Here is an 18,279-nt window from a genome sequence, read left to right as displayed (position 1 = left end):
AGATTGAGATGCAGTCCATTTGAAATCTAACTCTTTTGACTCCTTGAGCCACGGCCCACATGCAGAAATCAATGAACAAAATGGCACTAAGACAGCAGAAACCAGGTCTGAACAAGAAGTGATGCTGTGTCATTTACACCAACGATACATTGTGTTAGGACATTAAAGAAGAATATATTATAACAGTCAAGTGAAGTAATAGTTTAATATCATTTTTACCAATTGATGCTTTATGTCCAATGATATTCCTTCAGCCACAGAAAAGAAGGTCAAACTTTTCAGATAGGCCTCAGCTGTAGATAGACAGAAGGTCATCTGACACCTCTACTCTGAACCTTATAATTATAAGGTTATAACTTATAATTATAGCTGAACCGAGGTGCACAGTATAAATTTGACAAGTCAGATAGTTAGCTGCGGTATATAGACAATGTACAGGGCAACATCCAGGATTGCGTGGCATTAAATTGTCACATGACAACTTAGAAGGCCTTTTCTGTGTAAGCATACTGTGTATAAAAAAATGCTCTTTACTACAAATCAGTATACTGTGCAGATCCACATGTACAGGATGTCTGCTGGTTTTTATTCAGAGGCGTTCTAGCTGGAGGGCTTTGATTACCTTCACTTACCAAGAGAACCAATCCTGTCATCTGACAACAGTGTTCTTTGTCTTCCAGTGCCCTGATTCAGCCTGTAAGCAGGACTTGCTGGCATACCTGCAGAGAATTGCACTCTACTGTCATCAGCTGAACATCTGCAGCAAGGTGAAGGCTGAGGTGCAGAACCTCGGAGGAGAGCTCATCGTGTCCGGGGTAAGTACCCATCTCTCCATTGCTCCTTCATTGCTGAGCAGCAGTTTTTACCGGCCAATGCGGACTCTTCATTATTCATGGCTGAATAACAGGCCTCTGCAACAGAACTTTCCATGTCGCACCCACTATTCTAGAATGTTGTCAAATAAGCCACAATTACTTTTAATACAATGTTAGGGGAATACAACATTTGTGAAGCTATTTGCAGTGAGATTTTCAAATGGGGCAGGACAAGAATCTGGTCACAACTGATTATTAAATATATATGATCAAAACACTGACTTTATATTGTTAAAGGGGCAGAAAATAAATGTGTGATACGTTTTATACTCAACTTGAATAAAGTGTATGGAATATTTGTATTATTTCTCCGCAACCAAATTCTTATTTTGGCCTTTTTGAAAATCACACTGGGGATTCTTTGGGAGTTAGCATACCCTACCTTTTGAAACCTAGTATCTCTGGCTTTTTGTAGTTATTATTATTATTATTATTATTATTATTATTATTATTATTTAACAGGCCATACAGCTTCATTTTAAAACCATTCTCTGTTATTTCAGCCCTCTCTCGAAACTTTTGATGTCTTTCTTTCCACGAATTCACAGATTACTTGCAACTGCTCACATCTATACTCGTACCCATGTAAACCAGCACATTTAGTGAAGGACAATGGTGGGCTAAGGGGGTGCACTGGAGAGCCAGCATTCCTGATATCTCAGTACCCTCGGCAGATGATTAGGAGCAGGACACCAGGGATTAATCCCTACTTAAATCACAGGTGTCGTTATCACAGGATGAAATAACAATTACACCATACCTAGTCATTGACCTCTACCTGACTGTACACAATCTGTTCGTGTAATGACTTTGAAAGTACATATTATACAATATGTACTTGTCCGTAGCTACTCCACTGAGGATATGTGCCATGAGCTTTAACCCTAGATTTGTTTTTATTTAAAATTACAATCAAATTGTGGCTTTTTATTTCATGAAAATGTACGGCAATCTCTGGTTAGGGTGTTATAAATTAAATACCATATTTCAATTTCTGTACTTATTTGGTCACAAATATACTATAAAATAACTATATCTCATTGTACATGTTTTCAGAACTTTAGAAATCTTTGCCTGCACTTGATTGCAAATCATAGTGTATGATTGGGCAGTCAAAATAATGTGCAATGTAGAAGTGTTTTGTTTTAATTTTTATGAAAGGCAAGGTGAACTTTCTAATGGGAAGTACTTGCTGTAGAGGGCATCACTCCAGTGAATTGAAAAGGTTGATATGGAAAAAAAGGCATGACGCATAATATGCTTTGCTTTGATTTTGGAGTTATAGTCAAGTGTAAACCAACAAACAAATACTAAAGGTAGATTAAATGTTGGCAATTCCCACACTTGAATCCTGCCTGTAAGTCTCTCTCTATTAATATCCAGCAAAGGATTTCCACAGGGTAAATAAGGACAGCATTAATCCCTGTGTCTGACATACTTTTACATTGCTCTTTGTGATACTTTTTTCTTTTTTCACCTCTCTTAAATTAATTTCAACACTGTCGTTGAGTTTGAACTGTGATCAAACACCAGCCACCAACCATGAAATCTCTGAGTACAAAAAAAAAGCCTTTGATTCATTTATAGCAACTGGGAGGGATAGGAAATCTGTTAAGTTATATAATGTACAGTGTGACAATACTTTTACAAATACATACTAAACCTTAGGTACAGAGGAAGGAATAGCAGGAAAATGCATGAAACCAAACAAAATATTTAAAGAGGTGTGCACAGTGTATGAAATTCTATCTGTCTGTTTCTATCATTAATGTAGTTTTTGTCTATCGATGTTGGAAGTTCACTTTATATTGTCTTTATATTGCACTTTCAAGCACTATTAGTGTAATAGTATGCATGCACAACTAATCTAAATAAGTTGGTAAAAATATCTCCTTAAATTTTGAATAGGCTATGAAATATGACTGATAGTAAATAAAAGAAAATAATCCACATCACTTTAGAGAATAAATATACAATGTCTCAACAGACGGTTTAGAGAGCCACCTTCACGGTTTGAGTACAATCTTACTTAAGTGCTGTAAAAGTACCTACATTGCAAATTAGTCCACTTGCATTTGAAAGTACTTGTAGTTTAGCTTTGCCATTAGACTAAATTAGAATGTTTACACCTCATTGACTGTCATTCAGATGCTGAAATGATCAATTTCTAAACTAGCATAATGGATACCTGTCATCTTACATAAGTGTTTGGTGGCAACTGGGAAACATGCGTTGATCTGGCTGAATGTGTCGGAAATAGAATTGGTATCTCATAGAGAGCCTCATTAAAAAAAAAAAATTGTGACTATATAGTTCAATATTTTTATCAGGAATTTGATTTCAACTTGATCTGTAAGGAACTCATTGGTATGCACTGTGATGATCCTGTATTTCGAACAACATGACGTTCTGGTTCTCATCTGCCAGCTCTGCTTTCTGAAGTGGCACATTGTTATATCAGTTAATGATACTGTAGGGAATTTGGCATTTTGGTTTGAAATAGAAATTTCTATTTTCATTGCCTAGATTGTATTGCCATTTTCAATAATATAACTTTCTAGAATCCCAGTGTAATAGTCTTGTGTCTGTATTTTCAGGTTTGCATGATAAAATATAGTAAGAGTCTTATGAAATCGGTTTGAAAATGTATATAGTTAGTGAGAAATTCTACAGGTTACTTTGTATTATTTTATAATTGTATTTTTTAATATATTACTGCTGAACAACTGCCTACATTCATATCGCTTTAAAACCTTCCAACAATATGAGGTTTCCTCTCTCTCGCTCTCAGGCCTTCACGGGCCAAATTCATGCATGCATTAAAATTGAGGTTTTGGAATTTCACGGTTTTGATGTTGATGAAAAGCTGCTTTTTGCTTATTGTGGACGCTCAATATCCGGACCTCATATACTTGGTATATTGGTCTCTGATTCCCTGGCAGGACAGTACCTCACAATGTTGGTTCTGTAAGTAGTTTATCTTGTCCTTTGCCACATCCATTGAGTGCTAGGGGTTTTCCAATTCAGACAGGCATCTTTTGAAAGGAGGCCTTTAGAGCTCATAGTATAGTTTTCCACCTTCTGTTTTTCCTAAGTGCTTGGAGAAACCCACCTGATACACGAGGATGTGGTTTTTGTCCCTGATCCAGCTGTTGGATTGGCAGACCTTGCAGCTGTCATTGAGGCGAGACCTGCCTAGTCCAGAGAGAGGAATCGTGTGTGACCTGAAGTGGACAGCCTGGAAATGTCAGGTCTTGCCACTGAAAAGTTCTTGTTTAGGCATTACGGGCTGTCTGAGGAGATCACTGTAACCTCACAGAGGGCCAGGGAAATGTCAGTGCTCTCTTAGCATGAATGGAAATGAGCATGTTTCAGGCATTGTGCCTCTGACAGAAACCAGATGATGCCACCTGTCGCACAGCACATATTTTGCCACTTCTGTCAGGATTGTTTAACAATGGGAAATCCACTTCCACATTGAAGGCCTACTTTGTGGTAATCTTGACTTGCCAATGCAAAATTGGCCCTGTCACTCCAGTAGCCTGTTTGGCGGTGGTGCGATGTGTGAAAGCAGCCAGGACACCGTGCCCTTCTGGGAAGGGAATGGAGCCTCGTTGATGACTAAATGAAGTGCTTGACTGAAATAATTACTGCTAGCCATTATCTCTGCCTAAATGTTGAGATTAACTAAAGTCTGTATCTGAAGATTATATTAATCATATTTAATATATAGGCTATGTATCATATTTATGTATTTGTTTTCTGGTATTAAAGTGCCTTCTAAAGTAATTCAGCATTCAATCCCAAGAGGACATTTAGGATTTATTCAAAATGGCTTTATGGACACTAATTGCGTGGTTTACAAACAAACCAACTTCTATAAGAGATTCTAGTCATTCAACACAAACCAGTTGACCTGCATTCTGTTCTTCTGTCACTAATATATGCAAATTACTTATCTGGGTTTTGCCATCTACTTTAACACACCTTATAGACTTAAACAGACATAGACCCTCAAAACCCTGAGTTCAGGACAATGGTGCCTATAGCAGCTATTCAAAAGTACGAATCTATACCCCTTGCTAGTAGCATTTTGATCAAAGCATCATATCCTTCATGGAATAGCTGCAGATGATCCTTGGATCAATATGCTATTAGCAATCAAACAAGCAAGAGAGGCTGAACAGTCTCCTCATGTGTATAACCTATAATGTTCTCATATCACATCAGTCTGAAGCTGAGAGTATGAACTTGCTTCAAGAGAATACTAACCAATTCAGTCATGGACAAGGCATTGCAATTTATAGGGATAATTGTTATCACAGCTTTGGAACATTTAGTTTGCAGTCAAACCAGAGAAATAGACCCAGATGCATTGTTCCGGACAGGAATGATGTCCTTGGGCAGAAGAAGAAAGTAGAGATCCAGGAAGGGTGATTTTCAGGACTCTGGTATCAACAATTCAGGTGAAGTGGCTTAATGAGTCAGCAGCCCATTCTGAAATATTGTGGTGTAGGATACCAGCCTTCTGAAAACAAGATGTTTTTTGGTGTTTTTAACCAGTATTAAAAAAAAGATTGTATGTTTTTCAGTTTCAGTGCCAGTGCTAGGTATGCATGTGAAAGTAACTTAAATAGGATGGTCGTACTTCCTCCAATGCGTCTGTTTAATTAGCCAGTGCACTAGAGCAATGAATTAGCCAGACTGCAGAAATTGTGGTTTGTCTTGGCTCAGGCACCTGTATTTACCACGATGTCACAATACTCAACAAACACAAGCTGGAGGGGGAAAAAATTAAATATGTATTTTTTCTATGTTCTTTTTATACATAATTAATTACCTCCAAGGATCTTATTAAGAATGTCAGACTTTGAGTCACTTTACAAAAGGCCAGCCACAGGTCACATGCCATTTTTGGATTCTGGGACAGCGTCTGTGTTGGTAAAGTTTTTTCATTACTTTGAAGTCCTTATGTGGGTCTTGTCTTCACACGCGGAAAGTCTTAAGATATTTAAATAGACTGTGGAATGAATCAGAGAACAGTGAAGGTCATTGGCTTTTCAGCAGCAACTTCTCAATTAGCCGTTTATTTTTACTTTTTGTTGCCACTGCAAGGAATTAGAATGGTCTTTGGTATTTCGGCCAAATTAAGATTAAATGTATGTCTCCCCATGTTGTGTTTATTTCTGTTTAAATTCTGTGAACTTCTAATTTGTCCTACACTGCCAAGTATTTATTTCCTTCTACGCTGTACTTTATGGTCTGTGAGTGAGAATACTTTTCAGATTTGCTTACCTACCTGTTACTGTTGTGTTCAGAAATCAATATTATTTAAAAGTATGTTTGACACCACCCATCCATTGTATTCCTTGCATATCAACTTGACAGCTTCCCTGTTTCAGAATCTATGATATGCTTTTTATGTACATATATAGAAGTGCATCTGGTTTTACAGAGCCCTCCATAAGGTCCCAAGAGATTCCTGATTATGCGGTCTAATGGTGGTTATAAGGCAATAGGGAATATATTTTGAGTGTTGATATGCAATTGGCAGTCATTTGAATTACAGAAAGGTAAAGGACATGGAATCAAATAACTTATCGTTGTTTAATTCTAACACGATTGGTCGTTAAGAATGAAACTCAGTCAACTATTATCTGTAACAGAATTCTAAGTAAACGCTAAGGTTGTTTTAATCACGTCATTAGTTGACTGCTTCACTGCCTGTGACTGTTTCCACTGATGGCAACGTTTTCGAACATTGTTTTCGCTTGGCCACCATATGTCTCATACTCACAGCGCTGACACATAAAAGTGGAGCAGGAGAATAGCTTGTTTAGTGAGTAGTGGATCGAAGGCAGATAAAGGCAAGTCACACAAAAGACAAAGGACAAGAAGGAGAAAGGGGAATACTGTTTAAAGTGAATATTGAATGCCATGGGCCCATCTTACTCACACCACAGGAGTATATTTAAGCTTTGTATCTTGCTCTTGTGTCTGACTCTATTGTTTTAATCTGCTGGTCAAAGAATGCACATGACAACAAACGCATCCTTTTGACATATTTCTATTTGAAAGCAGCAATATATAAAAATGCTGGCGGAGTGTATGTCCCCTATCCTCTTCCTCTGTGGGTTATGCATTATCTGATCTAATGCATTTAGATTCAAAGGGAGCTAAATGTTACTTTATTCTTCCAAAGACAAAAACACTATCTGTATCTGAGTCTTTATGGATCAATGCATTTACATTAGCATGACGATTCCAATGGTTTGGGGAAATTTAGATTGTGTTCTGAAAATGAGTTATTTTATAAAAACTCATGTAAACACAATTTACACAAAATGTATCTGGGTTTTCCAAAAGTCAGTTGGAAAACATCACCTGACTTGTTTGATTATATTCTGAAAACTAACAGCATCAGTGTACTATAAACAGTTTTTAGAAAACATATTCTGTGTTTACTACACACCTTAATCAGAGCTTTAACTGGCTTCATGAGGTCAGCACACTTTTATGAAAACAATTCCTGATTTAATTCTCATCATGAGTTTTCAGAAATGTTCATATAATGTTAACAAAAGTGTAATTTGTAGTGCTATATACTTCATATTACTTAGTTTAATCTTAAATACAAACATAAGGAACTGGTGTCACTGCATTATTTTATTAAAGTGCTTTTACAGCCTTACATCACTTTATTTAAAACAAGTGTATTTTATCCATTTTAAATTTGGTAGTCCACACATTCTAGTTGTTTGTTTCTATCAAGGACTTACTTCTTCAGCTCTATTATAGGCTCAAGTGTTAAGTGACAAAGTGGTCACTTTTCATCCCTGTGTTATATTTTCTTATATTGGTAATAATTTGAGGACCATCTTGCTCTGCCTGAATGTAGGCAAAGGTCTTTTTTAAACATGAGGCACTAAATTTTTAAATGGGAACAATTTAAAGCATAAGATATGAAAGCAGACGCTTTAATGGGAATTTATCATGTTCCTGAGTTGCCCCGAGAGAGAGGATTTTCAGCGTTTTCTTTGCACATTTGCGACCAGAAAGGTGCCTTGAAGTACTAGTTTGCAGCCAGTGACTCACAGCACAGCTCATTAGATCATGGGACACATGTCAATGGCATGCAGCATGAGGGTGTGATGTAGGTAGGATTCCTTCAAGTATTGTGATAATGAGAACAATTGAAGATGAGCATTCTCACATCAGGATCACAGATGATGTTTCAGGGAAATGGAAATATTTGCCTTTTATGTTTACGCTTACATATCCTACAGCTCATAATGACATGGTTAACATCAAGCTTTGACTTAATGCCAGTAATTGCCACCAAAACAGCATGCTACAGGCTATAGTGTATAGCAATAAAAGCCTAGATAAGAATATGTTCTGCACAGCCCCTAACAAGACACGGCAGTTCCAAGAAGCAATTAACAGCAAGCTGCCACCGGTCATCTTTATCGCAGCGCTCTAGTTTTGTTACTAGATTTGTTTTTCACACTGTATTCTGCCCTCAAAATCATAACACATGATAAAATGTTTTTGTTTTGTTTATTTTTTTAATGTAGTGTGGAATTACATTTTAAAAACGTGGAGCTCAATGGAACTTTGGGAAACAGGTTGATGTTGAATATCGAATTGAATCTCCATCTTAGATTTCAATTGAACTTACCTGCTTGAGGTGGTTGGAATAAAGTGAACACCACAGTAGTTTGATTTCCCATTCAAGAGCAGATTAATGAGCTTGTCTGTGAGAAAGTGTTATTTAATTGTTTTCAGCCTCTCGTGTAGTTTATATACTTGTCTTCTGCCTCTCTCTCCATCCCCTCCAACACCCGTGCTCCTCCTCTGTAGTTCTACTTTGATTAATGCATTATTTGAACTCCTCTACCTCACTGTAATGCACTTTTGAACTTTACTACTGAACTTTATGTATTACTCTTCAATGTTTACAAATATGTATTTCCAAAAATGCTTTGTAGTTTCTTTCTTCTTTGTAACCCCTGTAAGTTGTCTTAGATAAAGGGGACAGCCAAACAAATAATTAACACAAATAAAACTACTCATAATGTAGATAATCACTTGTTTTTTTGCAAATATCATAGGTAAAACGATCCAGCAACAGACACATACTTTTTAGCTATTTTTTTAATGTTGTCCTCAAAACTGTAATCTAGATGATAGAGGGCCATTTAATGTGGTTACTAAAGTTGAATTTAATAGGCATTGACTGTGCAGCCGTCCTCTGTGAATAGTGGTAGGCGTCTATAAATGACAGTTTGCATTTCACTTTAAAGAATATGCCATATAATTACACTACTAAATGCTTGCACTTATCCTTCACTGACTTCACTTCTAAGAAAAAGGGGACATTTTGAATCCTAAATATAGGTGCACAAAGTATAAGAGTAACAAAAGTAAAAGCAAACCCTGTGAGTGAAGGTGAGACTGTACCAGCCAACACCAATCCATGTATCTAGACTGTTAATAACAGGTGTTATTATGATCATTATAATTTTGATTATCATCATCATACATTCTGAACTTTCTGAACTTCAGTTGCCTACTTTTAAGCATTCACCATCCAACATAATAACAGCAAGCTAAAACATTTTTTTTGTCTAAATTGCTGCATGTTTTTTGTTTTCTTTTTTCTAGGATAGCCGAAAAACTTATTTTCACTGTTTACTTCTCTATTCCCCGGAATACTTATTGTTCGTCAGTGATTGCAAATGGCAGTTCTGACATACTCATTTGGCTTATCATGTGAACAGGTAAAAGTAGGCTACTTCAAACAGAAAGACTAACAAAGATTAACAGAAAGACAAAATCCAATCCCTATTGCTCCCTTTTTTTGACCAACCAAGCATTTTTAACAAATAAAATCTAAAGTTTACACATTCCCTATTCACACGCTTTCTGAGTTCCACATCCTTTTTTCATCCTTTTTTATTACATTATTCACTGCAAGTATAAATGCTTAATTATTAATAAATCAAGATTCATTAATAGATTCGTTCAGACACTGTGTGACTGAGGCTAAGTCCCTCTGGCACTTTTAGCTATAATTGAAAAAGAAAACAAATACTTCAGGTTAAGTGAATAACCTGCGACAACAGAAGCTTTAAATCTAGTAGCACGAAAACAATACTGAGATGTAATTCTCTCAATTACATCAAGCCAGGGAGACAACAGTAAACCACGGAACCACTCTAAACACGTTTGTCACACAGTGAGAACTTTTAAAACGTTTTTTTTTTTTTTCTGTAATTTATCTTAAATTTCTTCTGTAATTCGAGTGTAATAGCAATATAAATTCTCAATAGTTGTACATTAGGCTGCAGCTGTCATTGCAACTCAGATGCAATCATCTTTGACTAAATTCAGCTTTAAACTAGGTAACACTTTACAATAGGTCTCCCTAGTTACAGTGTATTTACGTAGCAGGTACTCATATGTTACACAATTGTCTGGTAAGGATGGCCATCAGGAGGCTGACTTTGGAGCGATACCAGGCCTGGCCCACTTTTTACTCATTAAGTACATTTGTAATAATTTATAATTACACTTGTGCTTATGATATGGCAAGCCAAGTTCTCATTTAGAGATATCTCAAATGCAATTCAAGATATCTCAAATTGACTTCCTGTGAAAATGCTGTATGTTTTGTATGGACTTCCTGTCTATTTTAAGATATCTGAAATAGAACAGGAAGTCAATTGGAGATATCTTGAAATTGGGGTTAATTTGAGATCTCGAATTGAATTTGAGATATCTTGAAATGCATTAAGATATGTCATTTAAAGCTCCAATTTGAGATATCTTGATATGGAGCATTAAACAAGATATTATTATTATTATTATTATTATTTTTATTTCTTGGCAGACGCTCTTATCCAGGGCGACTTACAACATAAGTGCAAAAATACAGTGAAGTACAAGGCATCAATCATTACAAATTCAATTTATCTAAAACATAGCAATTCAAAATAATACATTTTACAAATTCCAATTTACAATTTACACAAGTACAGTAAGTGAGGTCCTACATCCTGGACGGTGAAAGCTAAGTGCTGTCAAGATGTAGGGTCACAGACAAGGGCTACGGGAAAGGGAGCAAGGAAGAAAACAATCAAGAACGCGAGAAGCATTATAAAAACTGTGAAGTGCTATCTAGCAGGGATAGAGGACTAATATTACAAATACTGTCGGAAAAGATGCGTCTTGCTGTTTTAACTTCGGTGGACAGGTTGTTCCACCATTTAGGGGCCAGGGATGAGAAGGAGCGGGCTCTGGAGGAAGGAGAGTGGAGAGGAGGCAGAGTTAGCCTTCTGGTACTGGAGGAGCGCAGTGGTCTGGAGGGGATGTATGGAGAGACGAGTGACTGAAGGTAGCTTGGTGCAGTGTGGTCGAGACAGCGGTAGGTGAGGGTCAATGTCTTGAACTGAAGCCGTGCCGCTATCGGGAGCCAGTGGAGGGAGCGGAGCAGTGGAGTAGCGTGCGCGAATCGTGGCAGAGAGAATACCAGATGATTCACAGAGTTCTGGATGAGCTGGAGCGGCGGGTAGTGGAAGCAGGCAGGCCGGCCAGGAGGGAGTTGCAGTAGTGCAGGCGGGAGAGGACCAGGGTCTGGACGAGCTGCTGAGTCGAGTAGTCGGTGAGGAAGGGACGGATCCGGCGTATGTTGCTCAGGAAGAATCTACAGGTGCGTGTCAGCATGGTGATGTGCTGGGTGTAGGAGAGCGCAGGATCGAGGGTGACTCCTAGATTTTTAACGGAAGAAGAAGGAGAGAGTGTGGTGGATTCCAAGGGGATCAAGATGGGGAGGTCAGCAGAAGGTGAGGAAGAGTGGGGGAAAAACAGGAGATCCAATTTGGAGAGTTTGAGCTTGAGGTGGTGCGAGTGCATCCAGGGGGAAATAGCAGATAAGCAGGAAGAGATGCGAGAGGGGTTGAGAGGGTCAGAAGAGGGAAAAGACAGGAAGATCTGGGCATCATCAGCGTAGAAGTGGTAGGAGAAACCATGGGATACAATGAGGGGGCCCAGGGAGCGAGTGTAGAGAGAGAACATGAGCGGGCCCAGAACGGAGCCTTGGGGAACGCCTGTGAGGAGAGGTTGGGGGGTGGATGAGGAGCCTCGCCATGTCACTTGATAGGACCGGTCACTCGGTCACTGAGGTAGGAGGAGAACCAGGTGAGAGCAGTCCCATTGAGTCCAAGGTCAGCGAGGCAGGAGAGGAGGATGGAGTGATCAACGGTGTCAAATGCTGTGGAGAGGTCAAGGAGGATGAGGACTGAGGAGAGGGAGGCCGCTTGAGCAGCCTCCGAGTCAGTGACTGCCAGGAGAGCCATCTCAGTGGAGTGAGCTGTGCGGAAGCCGGATTGCAGAGGATCAAGGAGTGAGTGTTGGGACAGAAAGTCAGAGAGCTGATGGTGGACCGCTCGCTCGAGAGTCTTTGAGAGGAACGGGAGTAGGGAGACAGGGCGGTAGTTCTGAGGAGAGGTGGCATGAAGGGTTGGTTTCTTGAGCAGTGGGATGACAGCAGCTTGTTTAAATGCAGAGGGGAGAGCCAGAGAGGAGTGAGGAGTTGAGGAGGGAGGAGATGAAGGGGAGAAGATCAGGAGCGGTTACTTGGGAGAGGGTCCAGGGCACACGTTGTGGGTTTGTGACGTAGGAGGAGAGCAGAAACTTCAGCATCTGAGAGAGGCGAGAATGAAGAAAAGGAATCTTGATCGGTGGGAGGTTTGGGTGTGATGGGAGATGAGGGTGGAGTATTGAAGAGCCTGCGGATGTCTGCAATCTTGGAGGAGAAGAAGGAGGCGAAATCATCAGCAGTGAGAGATGGGGGAGGAGGAGGGGGAGGGGGGGCAAGGAGGGAGGAGAAGGTGGAGAAGAGTTTGCGGGGGTTGTTGACAGTGGATTCGAAGAGAGATTGGAAGTAAGACTTCTTGGCTGAGGTGAGAGAGGATGAGAATGTGGACAGTAGGGAGCAGTAGAGTTCGAGGGCGGCTGGGAGTTTGGTCCTTTTCCACTTCTGTTCGGCGGCACGCAGACTAGTTCGGGTTGCGCGGAGAACAGCAGAGAGCCGAAACTGAGGAGGGGAGGGACGGGCCGGACGAGACGTGAGAGGACAGAGAGAGTCAAGGAAGGAGGTGAGGGAGGAGAACAAAGAGGAGGTTGCACAGTCGACAGATAGATGGGAAAAACAGTCAATGGAAGATAAGAGAGTGAGAGCAGTGGAGGTAAGGGTGGAGGGGGAGACTGAGCGGAGATTATGGCGGAAGGTGACAGAGGGAGTGGGTGGAGTGGGGAGGGAGGGGAGGGAACGGGAGAAGGAGATGAAGTGGTGGTCCAAGATGTCCATGGGTGTCACGGAGATTGTTGAAGGGGAGCAGCCTCTAGTGAAGATGAGGTCTAGTTGGCGGCCAGCCCAGTGTGTGGGGGGAGACGGGAAGAGAGAGAAGTTAAAGGAGTGAAGTTGAGGAAGAAATCCGGCACAGTGGGAAGGGTTGGAGAGGTGGATGTTGAAGTCTGCCAGGAGGATGGTAGGTGAGGACAGCGAGGGGAGGGAGGAGAGAAGATAGTCGAGTTCATCCAGGAAGGAGGTGAGTGGACCGGGGGACGGTAGAGAACTAGAAGGAAGAGGTGAGAGGGAGAGGTGATTTCCACTGCATGGAATTCAAAGCTGTGGGTCCAGATAGAGGAGAGAGAGGGGGGGACAGAGAAGAGGAGAGAAGGGGAGAGCAGGAGTCCTGTTCCTCCTCCCCGCCCAGTAAGACGAGGGGAGTGGGATAGGATGAACAGAGAGGATAAGGCAGCAGGGGTGGTAGAGTTGTCCGGGGAGATCCATGTCTCGGTGAGAGCAAGGAAATCCAGAGACTGGTGGGAGGCGAAGGCGGAGATTAAGTCGGCCTTGTTGGAAGCTGAGTGGCAGTTCCACAGGCCTCCAGAGAGTGGAGTAGAGGGGAGGGAGGTGGAGGAGAGAGGCAGAGAGATGAGGTTAGAGGGATTAGGGAAACAATGGCGCGCAGGTGCATGCCGAGAGGAAGGAGAGAGCAGGACAGGAATTGGAGAGATCATCATGGTTGCCTGTTGTTGCTGTGCAGCGTCTCCTCACAGTCTTCTCCTCGCTGGAGTCCCCACAGCTAGAGTCCCTGTCCTTTGTAAGTGGGGCCCTTCAGAACGGGGGCACTGAAGGCTGCTGGCGCTGACTGCTGTAACTAATTAGGACAGAAACACCTGTGTTGCGTTGAATGACACAAGGCTGGTCAGGATAGAATTTTTAGATATCTCAAATTGACTTCCTGTTCTATTTCAGATATCTTAAAATAGACAGGAAGTCCATACAAAATATACATCAAAAAATACAGCATTTTCACAGGAAGTCATTTTGAGATATCCTAAGATGACTTCCTGTTTTATTTGCAATATTTCAAATTGAATTTGAGAGATCTTAAACAGCACAAGAAGTTAATGTGAGATATCTTGAGTTGAATTTGAGATCTCAAATTTAATTTGAGTTATCTTGAATTGGAGTTAATTTGAGATATCTGCAATTCGATTTAAGATCAATTGTGTTTTGAGATATGATATGATGCAGTTACTCAGTACCTACTATGTAAATACACTGTAACTAGTGAGACATATTTTAAAGTGTTACCTAAAACTATTTGATTAAGTGGAGTGGTGGTGTTAGTTAGATAAACAAATATAGATTAAATCATATAGTTGTACAGTTTATTTTTATAGTTTGGACCTCACAGGAGTTGGATCCCCCCACAAGACTGTCATAAATGTAGAAATGCTTTGCAAAAATGCAAAGATTCAGCTTTGATTACTTTCACTAATCAATACAATTTGTGGATGGTCAACAAGCACCTAGTCTGACTGCTTTTTTCAGATCTGTGTGAGCTGTAATTAAGCTCACACCTTAATTACAGTTTTGGTCTGTGTCGATGTGAAACCAAATTTCTATTATTGTTGTCATCTTTCACTGCCAGTAAAAGATAATATGAACAGATAATAAGAAATAGCTGACTAAAGCTTAGTCCCAACAAAATCATAATGTTTCCACACCTCACTTCTGCCTGAAGTCTAAGTCTGTTCCTCCTTCTTTGAATTAATAAGTCAAAATGCAAAATTCGTGCTGTGAGAATGTGTGAGTCATGAATTAATAAGGGATCCAGCCTAGAGCAAACCAAAACAATGTGTGTTTTATTTGCACGTTGACATCTACAAACTCTTACGATGGTTGTTAACTGTGTTTTTCAGTATCACTATTACAAGAAGTATAGTTAGGTATACATACTAAAATTATACTTTAAAATACTAGATATACGCTTACTGTGTACTGAGAAAGTAAAACAATAAACAATCTACTATTGCACTTCAGGAGTGAAACAAATAAAAGTATATTGAGAGTATACTTCAAGGATTTAATAAACTGTACTTTAAAGTATGAAACATAAGTATATTGATGTTGTACTTGTAAGGGATGTGTAGGATTCCTCAGATGCATTCCTACATTGTGTGTGTGTTGTACTGTACATATACAGGTGCCAAACCTAACGAGGCACATGCTGAGTCCCCTCACATCCACTCAGTTCTTTCTCTTACCCTGATGATGTGATAATGAGAAAGTGTACCTATTGGCAAAGTCCTTTCAGAGTGAATGTAGTCTTCAGGGTAACTACTGTATCTTGCCTGATTATAGTATTGCAGCTGTAGGAGGAAGGTAGCGGACTTACCTTTTTTCATGCTGTGAAGTAACGGGAGGGGTTATATAACAGTGTGACCCCAATCCTCTGCCACTGAAGACTCATTAAAATGAGACAAAGAATAGGAATTTGTTCCAAGGATTACTAGAAATACCAAGGTGTCAGCGCTGGCGTGCACGGGAGTTACATCTCTATCTACTTAAAAACTGTAAAAGCGCTTTGGAGGCAATTCACACCTTTTACTTTCATTGCAAGATGTTTGGCATTGTTTAGTTAATGCACCGTTTCCTGTTGGGATTCAATTACCGGTACTGCTTATTCTTTTCAAATCCGGAGTCCTTGGGCTTCTTACAAGATTTTAACCCGAGGTTTTTCTTCTGCCAATTCAAATTCAGGGTCATTAAAGCAGCCTTTTCACTTCTACAGGGGAAACTTGTATAGCTTTATAATATCGCAAAAACAAAATAGATAGCACAGGAAATTAATGGTCTGTGCGGATACTAATAACAAAAGTTGTTTTATTATGTTCATAAGTGTGTCATAAAGGGTGGGCATAGAATTCTCTATTTTTGTTTAATATGGTAATGTCTTTGTGCATGAATGCTGCTGCAGAAACTTAAGCAGTCCATAAAAATACTCGGCACGCCCAGTGTCATTTGAGATAGATACATGAAACATTTTGTGCGGCTTGTTTCAGGGTCTCTTTTTGTTGCTAACAGGAAATATCCAAAGGTTAATAAAAACTGAAATCATATGCAGATGAGAAACATACATTAAATGTACTGAATAGAAGGGCATGGAAAGTATACTATTTTTCTTCAGCTTTCCTCAATAGGAACTATGAAATATGCTAGTGAGATTTGCTTTTTTTGTAAAACCCATGAGTCCTTTTTGCATCTTTTAGCCTCTGACCTTTTCAGAATTAGCATAAAAGCTATGCAGTTATTATAAGATATCTTAAAAGCAACAACCAGCCCTAAAAAAAAACAATAATCTACATTTCTACTGTATTTTTTCTTTCTTTAGCTGGACAGTGCAACATCACTCATCCAGGCAGCCAAAAACCTGATGAATGCTGTTGTGCTTACTGTGAAGGCCTCCTATGTGGCTTCCACAAAATACCAGAAAGTCTATGGCACTGCTGCTGTGAACTCGCCCGTGGTCTCCTGGAGGATGAAAGCCCCCGAAAAGAAGCCCCTGGTCAAGAGGGAGAAGCCAGAGGAGTGCCAGACCCGAGTGAGACGGGGCTCACAGAAGAAACACATCTCCCCTGTTCAGGCTCTGAGCGAGTTTAAGGCCATGGATGCCTTTTAATTATTTTAGCAGCAAAGAGCAAAAGTTTGGAGCCTATACCTTCTTTATGGGAAACAAAGCATACCTGCCAACTCATATTTATCTGGCATGAAATGGATTAGCCACCATTTAACATAAAGTACGCATGGAAATGTGTATCAACCAGGTAATGCTAAAACCTCCAGATCAGTTATTCAAAAGCGGGCAGTAAAGTCCCTCGATAACATATTTTACAGGGAACGCTTTGCTAAGGGAGGACCTCTCTGCAATGAGGACCAAACTACATATGTTGCTGTAAAGAACGGAAATAAAAAAGGGAGATTTCGAAGAAACAGAACACTGGCTAGGGAATAAGTTGGCAGGTATGTCAGTATAAAACTGGACCCGTAACATTAAGGTAATAGGGTTTTGTTTACTGTGAACATCATTACTATTATCATTATTATTATTATTATTATTATTATTATTATTATTGGCTGACCATGTGCAAATTGGTTAAACATTCTATTGTGAATTCCTCATGTCAGCCTTAGAAATTTAGAAACATGCAGTCAGAGATAAAGGGATGTGAAAAGGCTGTTCAATTTCTTCCTTAACTTATTAATATATATTTTTTTGTTTTAATGTTAACTGTAGTGCTATGATAACTCTTACATTACAAATACTTGGAAAAGTTAGCAAATGAGTCTTTTCTTGTTCCTATGAATCCATATAGTGTTACATGAAGCACAATATGGTAACTGGCATTGCCATTTTATTTATTTTTAATTATAATATCACTAGATAGTGCAGCCTGGTGGGACATTGTGTAAACCTTAATACATTTAATTCTAGAGGGAGCGGTACAATTAGATGTGTCGATTGCTTGGATAATAAGTATCCACAATTCTGAAATAAACCCTTGAACTTGACTGTAAACTCAACTTTTCTGTGTGTTTTTTCATTCAGTACTCATTCATTTTGCATTTGATTGAAGTAATGAAATGCTGCATATAGCATCTAACTTATTTGCATTGCCCTATTTAAATGTAAAAAGTCAATATTAAACCTCTATTAAGGTTGAAAAGAAATACAGTAGAAATTCAACTAGAAGCCTAAAAATTATTCAGTTTGTAAATGTCTGCATTCTGTTTAGCTGGGGAAAAATGCTCAATGCAGTCTATAAAAAGACTCTCTCTTCAAAAACTGAAACAGTGTGTTCCAACCTCATGTTGTCACTGATTAATAGAGTTGGTGAGAACTCAATTTCTATTTTTCAGGTCCACGTTGCCCGCACTGAGTGAACTCTTGCAGTCGGTGGAATAAACAACTCAAAAGTATCAAAATCCTTTGGGGAATAATCAGTGTCAGTACATATGGTTCAGTCTTCAAATCAGTGTATGTTA

At 39.5% G+C, this 18,279-nt stretch overlaps 1 protein-coding gene across 1 annotated transcript in view; it reads left to right on the top strand.

The window, feature by feature from the left end:
• The window catches only part of ctnna2 (catenin (cadherin-associated protein), alpha 2), a 467,074-nt gene extending 449,262 nt beyond the window's left edge, over positions 1-17,812 (top strand). The window contains exons 17-18 of the mRNA XM_066719775.1: positions 681-815; positions 16,628-17,812. Coding sequence (XP_066575872.1) covers positions 681-815; positions 16,628-16,915 — 423 coding nt within the window. The 3' untranslated portion in view covers positions 16,916-17,812. The remainder of the gene's footprint in view (positions 1-680; positions 816-16,627) is intronic.
• Positions 17,813-18,279: the final 467 nt, after the last annotated feature.

The sequence above is a fragment of the Amia ocellicauda genome, chromosome 13 (assembly GCF_036373705.1).
Source record: "Amia ocellicauda isolate fAmiCal2 chromosome 13, fAmiCal2.hap1, whole genome shotgun sequence".
NCBI lineage: Eukaryota > Metazoa > Chordata > Actinopteri > Amiiformes > Amiidae > Amia > Amia ocellicauda.
This window is presented reverse-complemented; position numbering and strand designations above follow the sequence as displayed.